We start from the raw sequence: 21,977 nt of genomic DNA, 5'->3' as shown, positions 1-21,977 counted from the left end.
CGCATGAAAGGCCCCCTAAGCTTATTTTTACCAGCTTAGGTTAAAAACTTCCCCAAGGCACAAATCCTTCCTTGTCCTTGGATGGGTACTGCTGCCACCACCAAGTGAGTTAAACAAAGATTCAGGAAAAGGACCACTTGGAGTCCTATTCCCCCAAAATACTCCCCCAAGCCTATTCATCCCCTTTCCTGGGGAGGCTTGAGAATAATATCCTAACCAATTGGTTACAAAATGATCCAAGACCCAAAACCCTGGGTCTTGGAACAATGGAAAAATCAGTCAGGTTCTTAAAAAGAACGATTTTATTTAAAGAGAAAACGGTAAAAGAATCACCTCCGCAAACTTAGGCTGGTAGTTAACCTTACAGAGTAGCAGAAAATACAAAGAGCACAGAGGAACCCCCTCTAGCCTTAAAAAGAAAAGGAGTACTTGTGGCACCTTAGAATCTAAAATTTATTTGAGCATAAGCTTTTGTGAGCTACAGCTCACTTCATCGGATGCATTCAGTGGAAAATACAGGGGGAGATTTTATATATACACAGGGAACATGAAACAATGGGTGTTACCATACACACTGAAATGAGAGTGATCAGGTAAGGTGAGCTATTACCAGCAGGAGAGAAAAAAAAACTTTTTGTAGTGATAATCAAGGTGGATTATAATTTTGCAGATACAGACTAACACGGCTGCTACTCTGAAACCCCTCTAGCCTTAGTTTCAAAGTTACAACAAAACAGTGATAAACCTCCCTCTAGCAAAGGGAAAATTCACAGGTTGAGAAAACAAAGAAACTAATACGCCATCCCAGACTGTTACTTACAAATTTGAAATATGAGAGACTTGCTCAGGAAGATTTGGAGAACATGGATTGATGTTGCGTCCTTCTTAGTCCCAAGAGCAAACGGCCACAGAAAACAAAGACCCCAAAACAAAACCTCTTCCCCCCCCCCCCCACCAGATTTGAAAGTATCTTTTGTCCCCATTGGTTCCTTTGGTCAGGTGCCAACCAGGTTACTTGAGCTTCTTAACCCCTTACAGGTAAGGAGGTATTTAGGCTACTCCCTATGGTTATGACCCAGGGAAATTTCCAACAGGCTGCAGTGTGGTCAGCTGTCAGCAGCTAACCAGACTGGGAGGCACATTTGAGTCAGTAGGGGGCACTCTCCTCTCCAGGAGAGTGCAGACCCCACTATGCCTCCTCACCAAGTTCACTACAACCCCCCTCAGAAGCAGCTAGTTACTCCCCCAGACAGAGGGAAAGACAGTTCTCCCCTGTCTGTCTCCCATGTTCTCCCCTGTCTGTCCTGCAGCACTCAGCCCCAGAAAGGCCACGTTCAAGGACCACCGATTCAAAGAGACCTTCTCACACAGCCCAGGCCGAGGTCACCTGACACAGCCCAGGCCTTCCCCACAGCCGCTGGGACGTAATCCAGATGAAACCAGCCATTGATCTTGTTCCCCCAGGCCAGGTGTGCAGCTGCCTCCCATTGCTAACACCAGCAGCTGCTCACTCGCCAGTACCTTCCCCTTCCACACCTGGAAGTGCCCAGCCCAGGGTGGAGATGTGCGTGGGTCAAAGGGACGATTCTCTGCTCAGGCTCCCCCCACAATCCCAACACCACTGGATTTCTCTACTACAATGATCAGCAATGAAACAGTTAGCAACATTAACACTCGATGCGTCAGTAGGCTCCAGAGATAACAATCCTGGACATGAGAGGAGGCAGGTCAGGGGTCTCAGAGCTTTCCTTCCTAACTGCCAGCAGGCTCAGGTAGACGAGGCTATGCCAGTACCAGGTTCTCAAGGCTACTTCCCAGGAAGATAGATCTAACTTCACGTGGCTGAGCTCACTGGGGCTGGGGCCTCTAGGCACTACCTCAGTGTAGAGGGGCCACTACCGCAACCGGCTCCATCCCAGCCCTGTCACTCGGCATCAGGTGCAGGATCACACTGGCTAGCATGTCACCACTGTCCTCTTCTGGCCGCACTGCGTCTGCCCCAACTACACCAGTCCAGCTCCTCAGCCAGGGGGCCCCGGGACAGGCCAGAGCCCAGCATGGTTAAAACATGCTTCAGTCTCATGGCACAGGCATGTCTGAGCCATGTGTTATCCACATCTCCGAGTCACTGGGCCCTGCACAGTCCAAGGGGTGCAGCACTATCCAGGGACATGGCTCAGTCCCATCCGCCTTACGGAGCTAGACCCAGGTCCCCCACTGAGGGAGCGTCTCCTAGGGCAGACCAGTCCCCCCAGGCTCCCGGGAGGCTGCAGCTCTCTCAGGGCGCAAGCCCTGACGTTACCGCAACTCCGGGGGGCACCCTTCGCAGAGAAGAAAGGCACCATCAGTGTTTTGTTTATGGAGGACCTACAATAAACCGAAAGCGCGGGGGGGGGGGGGGGGGGAAGGTATCTTAGTGCCGGGCAGTGGAAATACGTGTCATCCCGCGCGGGGACCCCCAGCAGAAACCCACCCCCAAGATCCAGCCCCGCAGAGGAAAACGGGGACAGAGGCCGGGGTGCCCCTAACCCAGCCCCAGGCGCCGGTCCGCGGGAGGGAGGTGTAAGCCCCGATGAGGCTGAGGGGTAGCCCCGGGGGGTTTCACTCACCCAGCACCAGGATCCGGTCCCCCGGGCGCAGCTCCGCCTCCAGCTGCTGGCGGAAGCAGGATAAGCCCCCAAACCACTCAGCCGCAGTAGCCCCCGCCTGGCGGTACCGCGAATCCCAGAAGCGCCGGTCCCGGTACCGGAGGTTAGAGTCCGGCAGCCAGGGAAGATCCAGGCTCCCGGAGCCAGGGGCGCGGCGGCGGCGGCTGCTATCTGAGGGCGGGGCCATCGATCAGGGGGCGTGGCCGATCTGCAGCTGGTCGCTGAAACCGAACCTGCCGCCTCCCACGTGTATCCCCACAAAAAACGTGGCACTTCCGGGCCGGGTTTGGTGCAACGCTGAAAACACTCCGTCCGGAAACCAACCCCCCCCACCCGCCCCAGCGGGCAGGCCGAGCCCGTGGGAGTGGACCCTGTGGCCAGCTCCCAGGGGACGGAAAGAGGAGGGGATGTTGCCTCCTGGGGACCCCCTTCCTCCTGGGGACCCCCACCACTCCGTGCTGCCCCCACCACGCCCTGCGTCCTCACCCCTGTGTTACCATCCCCCGGCCCTTCTGTCACCCCCATGCACGACATAGCCCACCCCCTGGACGCCGGGGTCAGGGGCACCGCTTAATCATGGTACGTTTAGGCCCACAGTACCAGGACCGTAGCCCAGAATGCAGCCCCTCGGGGGCCGGGGTGGGGCAGGACACTTGTTGATCCAGCGACCCCCCCCCCCACACACACACACACACACACAGCAGTGAAATGCAGCCGACTCTGGGCGGAGGTGCGTCAGCTGCTTCCCCACACCCTGCCAACCAGGGCTGTAAGGGAAGATGATTCCTGTGTTCCCAACACCAGCCACTGGGGACTTAGGAAGCCTTGCTTGGTCGGGACATTTAAAGACGTGGCAAACAGCTGAGCCAGCCCCAGCGCTCTCACCAGCAGGCCACGCTGCCCTCCCACAGCCCGGAGTCCCCCGCTCTCTGTGTCCCCCGCCCCGCCAGCTTTGCCTCTCTCTGGCCAGCCCCAGGCAACACGTGGCTGGGTCCAGGGCAAGCTCCTGACATGGCCCCATCGCAGCCCGGCAGGCAGATCCCGTCCCCCGTTTTCCTCGGGCCTGGGGGACCGGCCGCCCTGGGAGGGCTGCGTGTTTCCTCCCGAAGTGGGGGAGCCCTTAGCCGGTGACACCGGGGCCAGGAGTCGGCCGCCTGGCCCGCGCAGTGCGGGCGATGGCTCCCGCTCCCGCTCCCGGCTCGGGGCTGCGGCGGAAAGGGGCGGCGGGGCCGGGCTCGCTGCGCCAGAGCCTGCGGCGAGCCTGGCAGGAGAAGCACCGGGTGCTCCTGGCGCCCCAGTACACGGGGCTGGTGGCCGCCTGGCTCTGCCTGGCGGAGGTGGGGGTTACGCACTGGGTCATCCGCAGGGTGGCATGTGAGTGGCCTGGCGCATTTCCTACGGGGCGGCGAGGCGGGCTGGGCCGGCCCGGGACAGGCCCCGAACCTGGGACCCAGGACCAGGGCTGGGCTAATAGGGGGCTGCGGGTTGGGAGTGAGGGGCACCGGCAGAGCTGGGTGTGGGGAGCCCAGGGCTGGGATAACAGGGACTGCGGGTCAGGACTGAGGGGCATTGGCAGAGCTGGGTTTGGGGAGCCCAGGGCTGGGCTAGCAGGGGGCTGCGGGTCGGGAGTAAGGGGCATTGGCAGAGCTGGGTGTGGGGAGTCCAGGGCTGGGCTAGCAGGGGGCTGTGGGTCGGGAGTGAGGGGCTCCGGCAGATTTGGGTGTGGGGAGGCCAGGGCTGGGATAGCAGGGGGCTGCGGGTTGGGAGTGAGGGGCACTGGCAGAGCTGGGTGTGGGGAGCCCAGGGCTGGGATAACAGGGACTGCGGGTCAGGACTGAGGGGCATTGGCAGAGCTGGGTTTGGGGAGCCCAGGGCTGGGCTAGCAGGGGGCTGCGGGTCGGGAGTAAGGGGCATTGGCAGAGCTGGGTGTGGGGAGCCCAGGGCTGGGCTAGCAGGGGGCTGTGGGTTGGGAGTGAGGGGCTCCGGCAGATTTGGGTGTGGGGAGGCCAGGGCTGGGCTAGCAGGGGGCTGCGGGTTGGGAGTGAGGGGCACTGGCAGAGCTGGGTGTGGGGAGCCCAGGGCTGGGATAACAGGGACTGCGGGTCAGGACTGAGGGGCATTGGCAGAGCTGGGGTGGGGGAACCGCCAGGCTGCTGTGGGCTAGTTTTTCACTGTTACTTCAAATTCAAGCTTCTGACCCTCCGTGTCCCGCCCCGCCCCCCAGCTCCTCTCACTCGCTCCCCCCCTTCTTTCTCAGCTTTGTCTCCTCCCATTTGCCCCTTCACAGTTAATTCACTGGAACAGCCCCTGCCCAGCTCCCCGCCTGGCCCTCCCTGTGATCTCTCCTTACTTTACCCCGTAGTGCCGGTCTCCAGCTCTGTGCCTGGCTGCTCCTCTGGTGTTACCGAGTTGGGAAGTCCCATGGGGCAAGGACCTGGCTTGGTGCACATCTCCCACCCCGTAGGGTTGGGGAATGACCATGTTTTCTTAGCCCCCTCCTAGCAGCTGTCTGTGTGGAGACGCTGCTGAGTGTGAGCCGCGTGCTCTCCCCACAGACACAGAGATCGACTGGAAAGCCTACATGGATGAGGTGGAGGGAGTCGTTAACGGGACCTTCGATTACACCCAGCTGAAGGGAGATACCGGGCCCCTGGTGTGAGTACAGGAAGGGCTGGGAGGGAGCTGGGGACTTGGGGGACCAATCCTGGGGGCCGGGGCTTCCTGCTGGCTAAGGAAGGGAAGTGTGTGTCTAAGAGGTGGATAGGGCCTGTCTCTTTTGGGAGGGGGCTGTCCATTGGCCAGGTCCCCTTCCCTCCTGCAGTGGCCCAGACTGCCCCGGCCCCTCACTCCCGTCTCTCTCTGTAGTTACCCCGCCGGGTTTGTTTACATCTTCCTGGGTCTCTACTACATCACCAGCCGCGGCACCAACATCCGTCTGGCGCAGTATCTCTTCGCCGCGCTCTATCTCGTGACGCTGCTGCTTGTCTTCCGCATCTACAGCCGGACCAGAAAGGTGAGACGCTACTTGTAGCCACCCGGCCAGGGTCAAAGCCCCCTGGGGCTCAAGGGAGTAATCACAACTCCAGCTTCCGAGCACATCCGCCCTGTGCGGGGCTGCGGGTCGGGAGTGAGGGGCATTGGCAGAGCTGTGGGTGGGGAGCCCAGGGCTGGAATAGCAGGGGGCTGTGTGTCGGGCCTGAGGGGCATTGGCAGAGATGGGGGAGCCCAGGGCTTGGATAACAGGGGTTGCAGGCTGGGACTGAGGGGCACTGGCAGAGATGTGGGGGATCCTAGGACTGGAATAGCAGGGGGCTGTGGGTTGGGACTGAGGGGCATTGGCAGTGCTGGGATACCAGGGGGTGGTGGCTCAGGACTGATGAGTATCGGGGGCCTGGGACTGCAGTGATGGCAGCCCCTGTCTCTGCTCGTAGGTCCCCCCCTATGTTTTCTTCTTCATGTGCTGCGCCTCCTACCGCATCCACTCCATCTACATCCTGCGACTCTTTAACGACCCCGTCGCCATGGCCATCCTCTTCCTCGCAGTCAACCTCTTCCTGGAAGAGCGCTGGTCCTGGGGCTGCTGCTTCTTCAGGTGCGTCCCCCCTAAACCACAAGGCCTGAGCCTCTGGACCCCTTCCTTTGGCTGGGGAGTGTCGGATTCTCTTGGGTTGTTCTGGGTCAGGACTGACCCCTCCCTGCTCCAGGACACGAGGCCTCTGGGGCTGAGGAGCGCAGCGAGTCCACGCTAGGGGTGGTCGCTGCTCCCAGGAGCTCTCGGTCATGGATAGAGCTCTGGGAAGGGGAACGAGCCCAGGTGACTTCTGCGCAGATCAGCAGGATTGACTCCAGCAGCATGACAGAGGTTGGGCTCTAAGCATCCATCTACCCTGCAGCTAGATACCCATGTCTGGCCCAAGTCAGGTGGCAGCGTGGATGTGCCCTCAGGGGGACTGAGACATGGGTAGGGCAGGGTCCCTCAAGTCGCAGTGCACAGGAATTAGCATTGGGAGCCTTAGCAGAGCAGAGGGGATGGGGAGGGGCAACGCCAAGCAGATGAGGGAGGAGCAGGAGCAGAGCTTGGGTGGCTGTGATGTTGGAGGAGGAGCCAGTGGAGGGATCCCCTACTGGGAGTGACCTGATCAAACCCCTGGGCCAGGACAAGGCCTCTCGGGGCAGGACTTTGTGCAGGCTGGAGGGAGGGTGGGGGGGGCATTTGGGAGGCCAGAGAGGAGGAGGCAGCAGTGGCCCATTCAGGACATTTGGCTGTGGGGATGGAGAGGAAAGAACGGATTTTGGAGATGCTGAGCATGGAGAAGCAGCAGGATTTGGAAACAGCCCAGATGCATAAGCCATGGGCGAGGGCGGAATCGGACACAACCCCACATGCCCCCGACAGCACCTGTCTGAGCCAGTCGAGCTGCGGTTGGCCGGATCCCCATGCCCCTGACAGCACCCAACTGAGCCGCTCGGCCTGTGTTTCCGGGGATGCCGCATCTAACCCCTCAGCCCGCATCCTCTGACAGGGACAGTTCGTTCCCCTGGCTCCGCTCCCCTCAGGATGGGCAGCTGCCGGTCTCCTCTCACCGTCTGTCTTGTCATTTCATCCAGGGCCCTCCCGCACCAGCCTCAGCACCATTACAGCGCTGGAACAGGGTCCGCTAGGGCTGTGGAACCTGCGTGGGGAGGGGCCTGCAGTCAGGATCGGGGCCATTCTGCGCAGGGTCAGGGCCAGGGAGGGGTGGCACCCCGCAGGCAGGGCCCTGGTGAGCCGCAGTGACTCTCTCTCTCCCCTCAGCCTGGCCGTGTCGGTGAAGATGAACGTCCTGCTCTTCGCCCCAGGGCTCCTCTTCCTGCTTCTCTGGCGCTTTGGCCCCCTGGGCACCATCCCCAAGCTCTCCATCTGCGCGCTGCTGCAGGTAACCCACCCCGTGGGCCTGGCCCAGCCCAGGCGAACGCTGGGGCCCTGCATAGCTGGGGCGAGCTGCGTGGCCAGCCCGGTCTGTGGGTCTCTGATGCCTCCTGCATGGATGCACCTGACTCTGCCAGGCTGATCCCAAGAGGCCCAGCACCCAGAGACGCACGGGGAAAATCAGGACAGTGCATGGGTGGGTAGAGAGGGAGCCTGGGGCAAAGACCATCCCCACCCAGAGCCCCCTCACAAACTCGCACTTAGTATCCCCAGCTGTTCAGTGTCCCCCCAGGCAAGAGGCAAGGAGCCTGGGGGCCCAAATTCACACAGGACATGACCGGAGCAGCAAGCAGGAGAACACAATGTGTGCTTCTTCCTGCAGCTCTGCCAATGTCCCTGCTCCCCCCACACCTCTGCCAATGCCCCTCAACCCTGACCCACAGACCCTTGCTATCCCAGCCCTGGGCTTTCCCCATTCAGCTCTGCTGATGCCCATCAGTCCCAACCCCCAGCACTTAAGGGTGTCTGGCGAGGTACCTGGGACAGTCCTGGCTGGGGAGCTGCTCTCATGGTTTGGGGATCTCACTTGCAGGTGGTCCTGGGGCTGCCCTTCCTGCTGGAGAACCCTGTTGGGTACATGACCCGCTCTTTCGACCTGGGCCGCCAGTTCCTTTTCAAGTGGACGGTGAACTGGCGGTTCCTGCCAGAGGAGGTTTTCCAGCATCGGGCCTTCCACCTGGCACTTCTCGCAGCCCACCTGGGCGCCCTGGGACTCTTTGCACTGCATCGGTGGCACAGGTGAGACCCCAGCATGGAACGGGGCGCTGGGTACAGAGCAGCTGATCCCTGAGGTTTCCCTGCAGCCCCTACACTGCCAGGTGGTTTGGAGAGGAGGCTGAGGCAGCCCACCCCCACAGATCCCTGCCTGGCCGGGCTACCGGGAGCATAGCGTTAAATAGCTTCCATTGCGCTGGGGCTATGGAGTTTGGGGGGAAGCGGGGGAAGGGAGAACTTTAGTCCATTTTTGGGGCCTCCCCTATTCAGACCTGGGCCCCCGGCTCTATGAAGCCATTGCTGGCTGTATAGCCTCGGAGGGGCCAGTTCATGGCCCGGGGGGTCTGCAGCCTCTCTGCCGGGATTGGGCTTGAAGGGTCCTGTGCTTGTCCTTCTCCCCTGCAGGTCTGAGGGGAGTCTCTTGTCACTGCTGAAGGATCCAGCAGAGAGGAAGAGTCCGCCCCAGCCCCTGACAGCCAACCATATCCTTACACTGGAGCTGGCGATGGAGGCTAGGGCAGGGCAGCCCTGGCCGGCCAGGGAGTGCTTGAAGGCCATGGGCTTGAGGAGGCCTCGGTGCAAGCATCTCCAGGCTCCCAGCCATGCGGCGCTGGGGAGACCCAGGCGTCCTGGGGCCTCCCAGTCCCACAGCCCGGAGCGGCGTGGCTGTTTGGGAGCTTCCCCCACACTGGGTTAGGAGGGGGGAAGCAGCCACTCCCTGTGCAGCCTTGTGGCTCTGGGATTCTGTCACATGCTGGGAGGTTGGGATGGGAAGACAGTAGTCCTGGAGCCAGCAGCTCCGTTCCTCCTTAACGGCAGCGCACAGGTCGTCTTCGTTCTCTTCACCTCCAACTTCATCGGCATTTGCTGCAGCCGGTCCCTGCACTATCAGTTCTACGTGTGGTATTTCCACACCCTGCCCTACCTGCTGTGGTGCACCCCTGCCGGGAAGCTCAGCCACCTGCTGAGGTACGTGCCTGGGAGGGGAGTGGGGTCGACCTACCTTTGTGCCTCAGTGTGCTGTCCCCAGCTCCTAGGAATCCCTCCCGCTGCTGGTACTGCACAGGGCAGGCCCTGGCCTTCAGTGGTGCCATAAACTTGAGCAAATGAGGGGCTGTGTGGGTTCCTCCCGGGTAATTATCCACATCGCAACTCTGCTTGATTCGTCATCTCTGCTGAGGAAAGGGCCAGGGCCAGGATCGCAGGGGCTGTGGGTCAGGAGTGAGGGGTATCGGCAGATCTGTGTGATGGGGAGCCCAGGGCTGGGATAGCAGGGTGCTGTGGGTCAGGAGTGAGGGGTAGCGGCAGATCCATATGACAGGGGGAGCCCAGGGCTGGGATAGTGGGGGCTGTGGGTCGGGAGTGAGGGGTATTGGCCGATCTGCGTGACGGGGAGCCCCCCAGGGCTGGGATAGCAGGGTGAGGAGCTGAAGGCTGTTCTCCCTCCTGTGGGGGAGGGACCTGACTCCCCAGCGCTGACCCAGTTCTCTCCCATTGCAGGGTGCTAATCCTGGGCCTCATCGAGCTCTCCTGGAACACGTACCCCTCCACACTTTGCAGCTCAGCTTTCCTGCACGTGTGTCACGGGATGATCCTGCTGCAGCTCTGGTACGGCACCACTGCCGCCCTGGAGCCACAGAAAACGACCCCCTCCCTGAAAAAGACACAGTGAGACCGTGGGCAGCTGGACGATGGGACCTGCAGCCCCTCCCCCTGGGAGCTGGAACTGGATATTCTGCCTGGGCGGGACGATGCCCTGGGCTGGTAGCCCTGGCTGCTGAATTTCCAGGCTGTTCTGCAGGTGCCGCTCAGCTGGTGGCACTGCCTGTCCTACCCGGTGGCTGAGTGGAGCAGGCCCCCCCCCCCGGGGACACCTCTTACGTGGGATTTCCTCAATAAACGTGGCAACGTCCCGTGGGCTCTCCTGACCTCGGCCTGCAGTCTGGCCCTGGCCTGCAGTGATCAGTCTGGCCCCTGCTGCTGTTGGGGCAGAGGCACCATTTCACAGGACGGAGCAGCTGCCCTGCTGTTTGGGGGGAGTGGGGTATAATGGCTAGAGCAGTGGCTTGGGATCCAGGACTCCTGGTTCCATTCTCAGCCCTGGGTGGGAGTATGGGTAGAGCAGGGGGCTGGGTGGCAGAGGGCAGCTCTGGGAGGTAGGACTCTTGGCTTCTATGTGCTCCCAGGGGAAAGTCCCTGAGGGGTACCTGCAAAGACACCCGTTTCAGGGAACAATGTGGCTGGCCTTCGAGGTGCTTAAAACTCGGTCAGTCTTAGAGGAGATGGGACCACACGTGGGGATAAGCATCACTCCCCACCCGGTGCTCCAGCCCTGCTCAGGCCATGGTTCAAACAGGGCTCAGTCCCATTGACCCTACACCACAGAATCATTCTGGAACCTGGTCCCCTAGCACCCTCGAGTTGCTTTTACAGAGCAAAAGAGCCTTTCACCTCCTCTGTTTGTTTCCCCACCTTCAGAATGGGGGTAATGGGACTGCCCCACCCACTGGGGGTGCAGTGAGGCTCAGTGCAGCGTACAAGGGCCCTGGGCCTATGTGAGCAGAGCGAGGGGGGGTTTCATATGCCTCCTCTTCACCCAACACTGCCTGCCCCTCACTTGCTTCCAACCCCTTCTGCTGCTCGTTGGGCTACCCCAGGCCCCCAGCCGGAGGCCGAGTGACGGGCACCTGGGCTCAGGAGCGGGACTGATGGTGGGAGGGAGCTGGCTGCCGGAGCAGGTGGGGCCCGCCCATCTCAGAGGGAAGCGCCCCCTGGTGGCAGTGCAGGAGGGGAAGGAGCTGTGGACACAGCAGGTCTGAACCAAACCTCTTTATTGGTGCCACAGCTGGCCCCGCCCCTCACATGTTGCTGGGGTTGTAGCATAGCATGTTCAGCCTGATGTTCTCGTCCCAGTGGCGCAGCAGCAGGAAGAGGTGGTGCGCTGCCCCTTTCAGAGAGCCCACATCCACTCCCTCCGGCAGCTGCTGCGCCCGGAGCCAGGCGTCTGCCTTGGCGGCCAGCAGCTCCCATTCCACAAATAAGCCGGCGCAGCGGTGCTCGAGCCAGGCCAGTGCCACAGCCGTGGCCCAGCTGGCACTCTCCAGGTCCCCCTCCTCGGCCTCGAGCCCCACCTCCTGCAGGCTGACCGCTTCGGAGGTGGCGGGCGAGTGGTCGCAGGCGTCGGTCTCGGAGCCGCGCCCACTGTCTGCCTGCGGCCAGATGGCAGTGCTTAGGACCTCAGAGCAGGTGCTGTGTGAATGGGGCAAGCCTGGTTCTGGTGCCCCCTCCTGGCTGCCTCTGGCAGGCTCCACGCCCTCTGGAGAGGGCTGGCTCGCCACTTGCTTTGGGCCGCCATCACGGCTGCCCTTGGCAATGAGTGCCCAGGGGGCGGTGCAGGAGCCAGGGCTGAGGCTGGCATGGTGCGAGGCATATGGCGAGGCACGGCGCAGACGGTCCAGTGGGATCTGCACCACTTCGGAGAAGCTTTCTGTTAGCTGGAAGGTGCCCAGGGCCTGCTGCAGCCGCACCTGGTGGGGAGGAGAGGGCGGGGGGGAGCATCTCACATTCACTGCACAGGGCCAGCGTCTGTCACTCCCACTGCATAGAGCCTAGGGTGTGGAGGAGGGGTCCTGCACTCACTCCAGAGGCCATGGGGGGCCTCCTGGCTAGGTAAGGCCCTGGCTGCAGCAGGGCTGTCTCTGAGAGGCAGAGCTTGTGCACCAGGCAGCCCTTTTGCTGATGCTGGCACTGCACAGTAGGGGTGGGGAAGCCCAGCGCTGGGGCCTGGGCTCGTTATGTACAAACATAAGAAGGTCCAGGCTGGGTCAGGCCAACAGTCCATCTAGCCCAGAGTCCTGTGACAGGTGCTTCAGAGGGAATGAACAGAACAGGCCATCATTGAGTTGTTCACTCCCAGCTTCAGGCAAACAGAGGCTAGGGACACCAAGAGCAGGGGGTTGCATCCCTGCCAATCCTGGCTAATGGCCATTGATGGACCCATCCTCAGTGAACTTATCCAATTCCTTTTTGAACCCCATTATTTCATAGAATACCAGGATTGGAAGGGACCTCAGGAGGTCATCTGGTCCAACCCCCTGCTCAAAGCAGGACCAATCCCCAATTTTTGCCCCAGATCCCTAAATGGCCCCCTCAAGGATTGAACTCAACCCTGGGTTTAGCAGGCATTATAGTTTTGGCCTTCACAACATCCCCTGGCAACAAGTTCCACAGGCTGACCTGACTGTGTTGTGGGAAGAAATACTTCCTTTTCGTCGTTTTAAACCTGCTGCCTGTTAATTTCATTGGGTGTCCCTGGGTTCTTGTGTTATGTGAAGAAGTAAATAACACTTCATTATTCACTGTCTCCACACTAGACATGATTTTATAGACCTCAATCATGTCCCCTTTTAGGCCTCTCTTTTCCAAGCTGAGAAGTCCCACTCTTTTTAATCTCTCCTCATATGGAAGCTGTTCCAAACCCTTAGTAATTTTTGTTGCCATTCTCTGTACCTTTTCCAATGCTAATATCACTTTGCTGAGATGGGGCGCCCAGAGCTGCAGGCAGGATTTGAGGTATGGGCGTACCATGGATTTATATAGTGGCATTGTAATATTTTCAGTTTTATTATCTATCCTTTGCCTAATGGTTCCTACCATTGTTCGCTTTTTGGACTGCCGCTGCACACTGAGCAGATGTTTTCAGAGAACTGACAATGCTCTGAGTTCTCGTTCGCGAGTGGTAACGGCTAACATAGATCTGTCCCCATCACACGGACACACGGGGCCTGAGCTGGGGTGGAGCAGGTAGGGAAGGCTGGGGCAGCAGTAGTTTCCCCTGTACAGTGCTGAGGCCTGTCGTGGGGCGCACACACAGTATTGACTCTGCGCTTTGGAGCCTAACCTCTGGCAATACCATGCAGTGGTGGGGGCAGCTCTGCAGGAGCCCTGGCTCCCGTGAGGTTGGGGCGGATCCTGGCCTTGTCATTACAAGTCTGCTCCATCATGTAGGAGACCCAGGTTTGATTGCAGGTCCTGGGGTGGGATCCATCCCTGGCACTGCTGGGCTGGGAGTGGAGTACCCCAGGAGAGTAGCTGGGCTCAGCAGGGTGGGATGACAGTGCAGGGTCCTTACCAGTGGGAGGTAGTCATGGATGGCACTGTCCTTGGAGAGCTTACTTTCTGGGGTCAGGCACTGTGGCCGCAGTACTAGGCCGTGCCCCCTGATCCTGCTGAGACTGAACCTGCCAGGAGAAGAGACCAGTGAGCAGCATGGCCTGGATCCTGCCAGCGTTGGGAGAGTGGTGTTCATCGCAGGAGAGAGGCGGTCCATTGGGAGGGCTGTGGGCCTCCAGCACTGAATGAACACACCACAACTCCCCTCCGTGACACAGCAGCCATGGCCAAGAGAGATTCCTCTCCAGCTCCTTCCTGCCGAAGAAGGTGACCAAGCTGCAGGGGGACGCTGGCCACTCTCCAGGAGGCTGCTGGGTCCCAGGCCAATGCACGCTGCAGTGCAGGGTGGGCTGGCAGCAGCATGGGGAGAGATTAACCCTTGCTGTGCTGCAGGGTCAGGGCTCAAGCACTGGAGGTTTTGCAGGAGGTCCCCTCAGTGAAGAAGCGGTGGGGTGTCCCCCTGACAGGCTAGGGCCTTTCCTGTTGAATGCAAAGTCCCCTCTGCATGGAAGGAGCCCCCAGCCAGGCCCCCCCAACCCCAGAGAGTCAGTCTAGAAGGCCTACCTGGAGCCAGCAAAGTTCTCCATGGATTTCTGGGATCCCACAGAGGTGGCAGAGGGACTGGCCACAGGACCTGGCATGGGGAGGGAAGGTCACTCCATAGGGCTGGGCTCCCCTGCTTTCTCTATCCCCACCACAATTGCCTGCTGCCACAGCACAGCTCCACAGAGGCCCCCAAAGCACCCCTACCTGTGGGGGAAGGGCTCAGCCACGCTAGGAGGTAACAGGGCAGGTAGAGGGTCCCCATCCACGAGGCCTCAGCAGGTCCTCTCCCCAGACTGTGCCCCACCTGAACATTACTCCAGCCTCTGCCAAGTGCAATATGGTACAGGATGGGAAGTTTACGACCCCAGCAGGGGCTGCCTTCCCAAACCCAGCACTCCCGCAGGGTACTGCAGACAGGTCAGGAGCGTGGGGAGGTTACGGCTCCCACACAGGGTCTCCTACGTTCCTGGAAATGGGAGCCACCCTCTCATCAGACCCTTTATTTCCACAAGAGAGCCAGCATCTCTGCGGTGGCTGGAGCAGCGATGTTGGAGAGCAGCCCATTCTGGCCAGTCCCAGGAGCACAGACGTGGGCAGCAGGCTGTCTGATAATGTAACCACACAGGTTAGGGGAGGGGGCTCAGCCCCCTCATGAGACATCGCACCCCAACATGGGATTGAGAGGTGGACAGTAAAGCTGACGGGTACCTGAGCCCGCTGTGCATTACACATCCAAATGGGCTGTGAGATGATTCACGCTAAAGCTCCAGGCTTCCTGCCACTTCCCGGGGGCTTGGCAGCAGCCACAGGCAGGCATCTGTCCAGGAGCTGCGGTGGAGAGGACAGTTGGCCCCATCTCTCTCTCAGGTTTTCCTATAGGGCTGAGCTGCGCAATGTCTAATCCTCAAAGAGCCTACTTTCTCAGATTCCCCCGCCTCCAGCTCTGGGCTGTGTGTGGGACTTACCATCGGGGCAGCTTTGCTTTTCCCAGGCACCGGCAGCAGAGGAGATGCTGACAGGAGATGCGGGTGTCTCGTCTTGCTCTGGAACGGAATCAAGAATTCAGAGCCTACGCTGGGTGCTGGGACCCTCCAACTCCCAGCTGCACCCGGCTGAGGACATGGAGCCACAACCTCCATGGGCTCTAGGGCTCCAGTTTGGTCCCCATTGCAACAGCAGTGGCCTGTGGTGCTGTCCTCTGTCGCCATCTCCATTTGATGCAGAGGCTGCACCCACCCCCAGGATCCCAGGACCTGCACAGGATTGCACTTGGGAGTGCCAGCTGTGGGCTTCCAGGGAGCACCTCACCCCAGGGCCCTGGCTCCCAATTCAAGGTGCTGAGTATGGCCCAGAGAACCCCTGATGCTTTGATCCAGGCTACTCAAACTCTCCTAATTTCCCATCCTGGGTGGCTGAGATCAGTGGCCCCTTGAGCTGACAGCCCTCTGACGTAATCCTTCGGGGGCTGTGCAATGTCAGCAAGCCTGCCATTGCCCTAAGAGCCTGCGCAAGTCTCAGTGGTTTGCTGCAGTTCCTCCCCAAGAGGGCTGGTTCTAGGGAGGCTGTGTTGGGGTTTCATGGGCATGGGACAGCGTGCCGGGGCAGGTTAGCAATGCAGGGCTGGGCTGGTACCTGCAGAGATGACAGCATCATCCAGCTCCTCTGAGTCACGCCGTCGTCCCAGGCCCACTGAGTAATTGCCCTGGCGCCGGCTCCCAGCCTGGGACCCTCGGCGATGGCTGGAAGGGCCCCCTTGGAAGGAATCACAGCCACCATCAGCTGTCAGCTGCACCACAGAGCCAGGCTCAGAGCCTGCAGAGGGTCCCCAAGCCCCCGCTGGCCACTGCTGCTTTGAGCCCAAGAACCTCAAGCCCACATCCTCTAAGGCATAAAGTGCCTAACTCCCATTGATCTCAATGGAAGTTAGGCTCCTCAATACTTCTGAGGGTCTGGGCCTCAGTTCCTTTAATGCTTCCTCTCACACTCGGCTTTCCCACTCTCTGGGCAGTTCTTTGGAGTCTAATCTATCTCTGTCCTCGTCATAGCCAGCTGCCCTCCTGAAACATCTCTGAGCCTGGACCCCAGACACACCTGACCACACAGGTGTATGCATGAGCATGTCCCAACAGGGAGACAAATACAGACCCCGCTACATGTACAGGCCCATGGATGGGGCCAGGTAGACCCAGACACATGCAGATCCACATATGCATACAGAGTCCCATGGGTCCCTAGAGGTGAGCTGGGGGACTGGGAGGGAGCTCAGTGTAGCAATGCCTCCTGGGAGCCGTACCTGCATTGCGAACCTCAAGGGCCCTGGGCAGGGCCTCCTGGGTGGAGGAGTCCACAGGCACCAGGCAGGTGTAGATGGAGGGCGTGTTGCAAGCCTTGCTAGACTGCATGGCCTTGAGGCGGAACCTCCGGGAGAAACCTGAGAGAGAGTCACAGGGTGAGGCTGGGAGGGGAGGGGGAGAGCCGACGGGACATGGTGGGGCACGCAGGTAAGTGCATACTCACTGTGCTCCAGCTCAGCTTCCCTCTGTGCCACATTCTCGTGGTCCCGGATGACAGAGCTGGCAGTCAGATGGTGCAGCAGTTTGTCCCAGGCCTTACACGACTGTTGTGCCAGCTCCTCCTTGCCCTTGACGTCCCTGGCTTGGAGCAGAGGCTCCAGGGTGACTGTCACTTCCCAGGAGATGGGCTTCCCAGCACTGAGTGCATGGATCACCACCTGGCATCGCAGGGGCAGACAGGCACCCCCCTCACACTCACCACGCTCAGCCGCTGGCGACGCGCTGAAAAGATACGGGGGCTCCACCAGCATGTCCCAGTCCAGATGGGATGGCGAGAGCAAGTTACCTAGGAGACAGCAAGAGTGAGGTCAGGGGGCAGAGTGGGAGACAGCCCCCCACGGCTTCTATACAGCAGTCCCTTGCTCCACCCTGGGGACGGGACTGCCCTGAGTCCCCTGCACCTTCCTGAGGGGGCTGTCCAGAGACCTGAGCTTATTTGGGCTCCAGCCCCCAGCGCCTCCCTTCTGCTGTAACAACACTCACTGGAATCTGCCAGGCTCCTTCGCAGCAGCTGCAGCTCTGGCCCAATCTCATCCAGCTTCCCTTCCAGGGACTGGTTCCGCTTCTGGGACACCTTCTCCAGGGCTCTCTGCAGCCGATGGGCATCCAGCTCACCATGCGGGGACGAAAAGCTGCGTCCAGATAAGGCAGTTCGTGCCAGCACCTTCTTCCGCCGCGCCAGCTCCTCGGAGCTCAGCACCACGCATGCCTGAGCAGGAGAGATTCAGGGGTCAGTCTGGGGAGTTGGGGCTCTGCTTTGGGCGGGCTTGCAGATGAGTCCCCCTGGGGTCACTGCAGGGGATCAGCTGGCTCATCTCTGTACACAAGCCTAGCGCTGAGCCCACCTATCTCTGCACGGACTCAAGGCCTGATAGGTGGAGTGCTGGCTGGTGGGCAAGCTGCCCCCAAGACTGGGGCAGTTGCAGTCCCAGACAAACCAATGGAGCTCAGAGAGGGCTTTGAGGCAGCCCAGTAGCTCGCATAGGCTGAAGTGGTACCTCCCTCCCTCGGGTTCCCTGGACGTGCTCTGGCTGCTGGCAACGGTGGTGTCACAGCAGTGTCCAGGTTGGAACTAGACCCTGTGTGCAACTGAGCCTCAACCCACAATTGTAACACAAGATTTTCAGGGCAGGTGCCCTTAACTAGTTTTAGAGCTGCAGTCCAAATATTCATTTCAACTTGGCTGTGATCTGCTCCTCTCTCTGTCAGCCATTTGACTAGAATATAAATACATCTATCAATGAGAAAGACTGATCATTCCCTGTTATTTTGGGTGTGGTAGCTAAGCAAAGATTGCTGCATTCCCAAATTATTAGATAAAGCTGATGAGGAATTGTTGGTTTATTTGATATTAATCTGATGAGATTAATTTGATTATTTGATACTAACCCCTTTTATTGTAGGGTGATTTGGGTAACATTAAACCACGAGTATATTTCCAGTGAGGCTTTTTTTTTTTTGTTAGTTTAGTTACTAAATAATATAAAACTCTGAAAACCAGACACTTTTCTCCCAGATGTCAGAGCCCAAAACTGTAGGAGCCTGGGACAGAAGCCAGAGATAACTCAGGTTTCAGAGTAGCAGCCGTGTTAGTCTGTATCCGCAAAAAGAAAAGGAGGACTTGTGGCACCTTAGAGACGAACAAATTTATTTGAGCGTAAGCTTTCCTGAGCTACAGCTCACTTCATCGGATGCATTCCGTGGAAAATACAGTGGGGAGATTTATATACACAGAGAACATGATAATAAGCCACCTAGTGGTGATCCATATGACCTGCCTCCTATAGTCCTCACACTGGGGCTTCCCCGGATGGGCCCTTTTAGAAAGAAATATTAAATCTGTTGTACGGATTGAGATGTTGATTCCCTTTAAAATCTTGGGGTTGTAAAGTTCTGTCTTTGCTCCAGAGAGCTGGCAGCCAGAAAAGCAGAAACAAAGTTTCTGAGAAAAAACAGAAGTGACAGCCAAGGACTGTTGCGAAACTCTGCTTGGTCAGCAAAGCGGAACTACCCCTGTGCAGTTAGCAGGGAGCGTTTTTGCAAGCTGGAGGCAGTGTTTAATATTCACGTTGGCTGGGCTGTAGGGGGGATGGTTCTGAAAGATGGATTATATTTTCTTTCCTATTCTGCTTTCTGAATGATCTAGAGGATTTAGTGGACAAGTCCCTAGTGTAACTGGCAGATCAATATTGTAAGGGCCAGTACATTTGGTTGCTTTCAGAGTCACCTCCTCAAATTAAAATAGATTTTAATAATGTTGTAATTTAAAACTGTCATGTACATATTTCTTGTTTCATCTCAGAAAAGCAATCACGGAGAGTCACCAAGAGTCTGTCTCAAGGAGAAGACGTTGCTATCTTGCCAGTTATCAGGAAGAGGTCATCATCCCATGGATTCAACGAAAAATTGCGTCAAGTCCACTTTAAGATGCTGGAGACTGTAGCCCAGCGTTTTGACCCTTTCTCCAAAATAAACCAAAGTACAACACACACATTCAACACATGAAACAAAAGGGATGCCTTAAATTTGACCCTAATGGTTTGTTTATTTTTATTAGTTATCTTTAATCATGAATGAGCCAGTATGCCATGGAAGGTGTGAGGATGTAGTTGTATGTTTCACAGAAGAAATTGTCTAGATGAATTTAATTTGACGAAGCAGGACATCTGGAGATCTGCTTAGACTCTGAAAGCCAGAGCTCAGGCTTGGATTGAGAGGTTGACAGTGGTGACAGTTAAAGGCAACGAATTATAAACTATGGGTGATGCACATGTAGGCTTTCCCATGGCTTGTGTATTTAAGATAATGTTTTGCAAGACCAGCCCTAGAGCCCCGTATGAGATAACAGGGAACTTTTGCACTGCTCTGGGTAGACCCAGCTCTCAAGAAGTATCATCTTGAGATGGTGCCTGCCATAGTAAAGCATGGAACGTGACACAGAGGTCAGCAGCCATCAGCCAAACTGAGGCTGTGACACCCATCAACATTCACTGCTATGTCCCACAGCTGGCAGGAGACAGTCGATTTCGGAAGGGAGCCATTTGTGTTGACGACAGGAGAGATTCACTTGGGGAAGCTCCAGGAAGGAGCTATCAGGAGTCTGGGGACATGGAGTTAGTGGCCCCAGTTGCATGACCTTTTTTAAATTAATTGTTGGACTGTAATTTGCTATCATTCCTCTGCCTAGAGACTGCCACAGAAGTACCTTGTGAGTATAGGTTTCGAGGCCTAGGTTGATTCCAGGAGAAGGTAGTCCAAGTACTGAAGTCTCCAGTCCCAGCTATTACTCAGGGCATCCCAGGAAAAGCTAGGATGTTAACTCTGGGAACGGCAGACAGCTAACGTGATGGCAGAGGGCTGGGGGCCTGTGTGCCTAAATCTTGAGAAATCACATTATCTTCACTTACATTTTTCATTTGACTGTCAAATGTAACCAGCCGTGATATCCGGGACTGGAACATTTTATGTAACCCTAAATTGAGGAGGGGAAGTTGGGGGAGGAAAGATGGATCATTACCTAGCAGATGAGTGACCTTAATTGGTACCAGAGCTGCAGTCTAAACACTAACTTCAACAAGGGAGTGAATTGACCCTCCCTATATCTGCCCTTAACAGGAATTTAAAGAAGCATGTCAACTGGCAGGGAGATAGATAATGAGCTGTAATTCTGGGGCTAAAAGCTAAACAAAGACTGCTAGCTTCCTCAATGATTAGATCAAGCTGATGAGAAACTGGTGGTGTATTTGGTATTCCTTAATTTGATAATGAGATTAAATAGATGGTTTGAGATTAGCCCACTTTATTTTAATTTTGTTTGTTTCATGTTAAATTAAGACTAATTTTAAGTGATTTTAATTGTATTGGGGTTTTTAATTAATTAATTACATTTTAAATTCCATGTGACTGGGTAATTGTGCCCATCAGATGTCCTTTCTCCAGATGTCAGGGCCTAGAACTGCAAGAACCCAGGGGGCAGATAACAGACATAGCTCCAGGGCCGTCCCTAGCTATTCTGCGGCCTTGTCATAAACATACAGCTAAGGGTAGCATACAATCCCTCCTTTACCTGTAAAGGGTTAAGAAGCTTAGATAACCTGGTTGGCACCTGACCAAAAGGACCAATAAGGGGAGAAGACACTTTCAAATCTGTGGTAGGGAAGGGTTTTGCTTTGGCTCTTTGTGTGTGTTCTCTTGGGAGACAAAGAGAGAGATCAAGCAAGTAATCTAGCTCCTACTGAATGACACATCTAAATTTACAGAAATAGTAAGTAATAGCAAGGAAATGCATCAGAGTATCTTTTGTTTCAGCTTGTGATAATTTTCCCTGTGCTAAGAGGGAGGTTTATCCCTGTTTTCTGTAACTTTAAAGTTTTGCCTAGAGGGGAATCCTCTATGTTATGAATCTGATTACCCTGTAAAATTACCTTCCATCCTGATTTTACAGAGGTGCTTCTTTTATTTTGTTTTTATAATAAAATTCTGTTATTAAGAACCTGATTGGTTTTAGGGTCCTAAAAACCCAAGAGTCTGGTCTGTGCTCACCTTGTTTACCTATCTGGTTGGTAGATTATTCTCAGGAAAGGGGGTGAAGGGCTTGGGGGGGATATTTTAGGGAAACAGGAACTCCAAGTGGTCCTTTTCCTGAATCTTTGTTTAACTCACTTGGTGGTGGCAGCAGTACCCATCCAAGGACAAGGAAGGATTTGTGCCTTGGGGAAGTTTTTAACCTAAGCTGGTAAAAATAAGCTTAGGGGGTCTTTCATGCGGGTCCCCACATCTGTACCCTAGAGTTCAGAGTGGGGAGGGAACCCTGACAGGCCCTATGCAGCCCCCAGGTCGGGGGGCGGACTGGCTTGGGGGGCAGGGGGGAACCGCCCCCCCCCAGCACTCACCAGTGGGGGCAGGTACATGAGGCAAGAGGAGATGGACAACCCAGCCTTCTCTACTCACGGCAGTCCCAGTTGTGGCCAGCCAGGGGCTCGGCCACACCTCACCTTGGTGCCAGCAGTCAGCCCGGCCTGTGGGAGTGGAGCAGATTTGGTGGAGGAGTCGCACAGAGAAACGCTCTTCTGTCCCTGCTGAGAGTTGGCTTCAAAGGTGCAGGCCAGTGAGCCACTCTCAGGTGCTATGTCCCTGGAGCCAGTGGACTCGCTGCTGGTGGAGCCATGGGAGAGCAGGCCCTGGCTCCGGTCTGTGCTGATGGAGCAGTGAGTGAGCACATACTGCTCCTGGATGTAGGAGGCCTGGTAAATCCTCTTCCAGATGTCAGAAACAGGATCCACACCTGCCAAGGAGAGACACAAGCAGCAACCCTATTCTACTGGAGAAAGAGACGCTCCCCCTCACCCCAGACCC

General features: G+C 57.3%; 3 protein-coding genes across 3 annotated transcripts in view; 1 reads left to right on the top strand and 2 right to left on the bottom strand.

Moving 5' to 3' along the window:
• The window catches only part of EEF1AKMT4 (EEF1A lysine methyltransferase 4), a 31,488-nt gene extending 28,653 nt beyond the window's left edge, over positions 1-2,835 (bottom strand). The window contains exon 1 of the mRNA XM_077826550.1: positions 2,610-2,835. Within this exon, the coding sequence (XP_077682676.1) occupies positions 2,610-2,835 (226 nt within the window). The remainder of the gene's footprint in view (positions 1-2,609) is intronic.
• Positions 2,836-3,787: 952 nt separating this feature from the next.
• ALG3 (ALG3 alpha-1,3- mannosyltransferase) lies at positions 3,788-10,259 on the top strand. The gene is made up of 9 exons (XM_077826960.1): positions 3,788-4,022; positions 5,204-5,303; positions 5,514-5,661; positions 6,080-6,240; positions 7,444-7,564; positions 8,150-8,355; positions 8,737-8,814; positions 9,157-9,300; positions 9,832-10,259. The coding sequence occupies exons 1-9, from the start codon at positions 3,824-3,826 to the stop codon at positions 10,001-10,003; spliced, it is 1,329 nt and encodes a 442-aa protein (XP_077683086.1). The 5' UTR covers positions 3,788-3,823; the 3' UTR covers positions 10,004-10,259.
• Positions 10,260-11,058: 799 nt separating this feature from the next.
• VWA5B2 (von Willebrand factor A domain containing 5B2) overlaps positions 11,059-21,977 on the bottom strand; it is a 36,906-nt gene continuing 25,987 nt past the window's right edge. Inside the window, exons 13-21 of the mRNA XM_077826275.1 lie at positions 21,617-21,906; positions 17,106-17,331; positions 16,567-16,908; positions 16,343-16,480; positions 15,682-15,801; positions 15,015-15,092; positions 14,068-14,137; positions 13,463-13,571; positions 11,059-11,858 (exon numbers count right to left, since the gene is read on the bottom strand). Of these exons, the coding sequence (XP_077682401.1) occupies positions 11,190-11,858; positions 13,463-13,571; positions 14,068-14,137; positions 15,015-15,092; positions 15,682-15,801; positions 16,343-16,480; positions 16,567-16,908; positions 17,106-17,331; positions 21,617-21,906 (2,042 nt within the window). The 3' untranslated portion in view covers positions 11,059-11,189. The remainder of the gene's footprint in view (positions 11,859-13,462; positions 13,572-14,067; positions 14,138-15,014; positions 15,093-15,681; positions 15,802-16,342; positions 16,481-16,566; positions 16,909-17,105; positions 17,332-21,616; positions 21,907-21,977) is intronic.

The sequence above is a fragment of the Eretmochelys imbricata genome, chromosome 9 (assembly GCF_965152235.1).
Source record: "Eretmochelys imbricata isolate rEreImb1 chromosome 9, rEreImb1.hap1, whole genome shotgun sequence".
Classification (NCBI taxonomy): Eukaryota; Metazoa; Chordata; order Testudines; family Cheloniidae; genus Eretmochelys; species Eretmochelys imbricata.
This window is presented reverse-complemented; position numbering and strand designations above follow the sequence as displayed.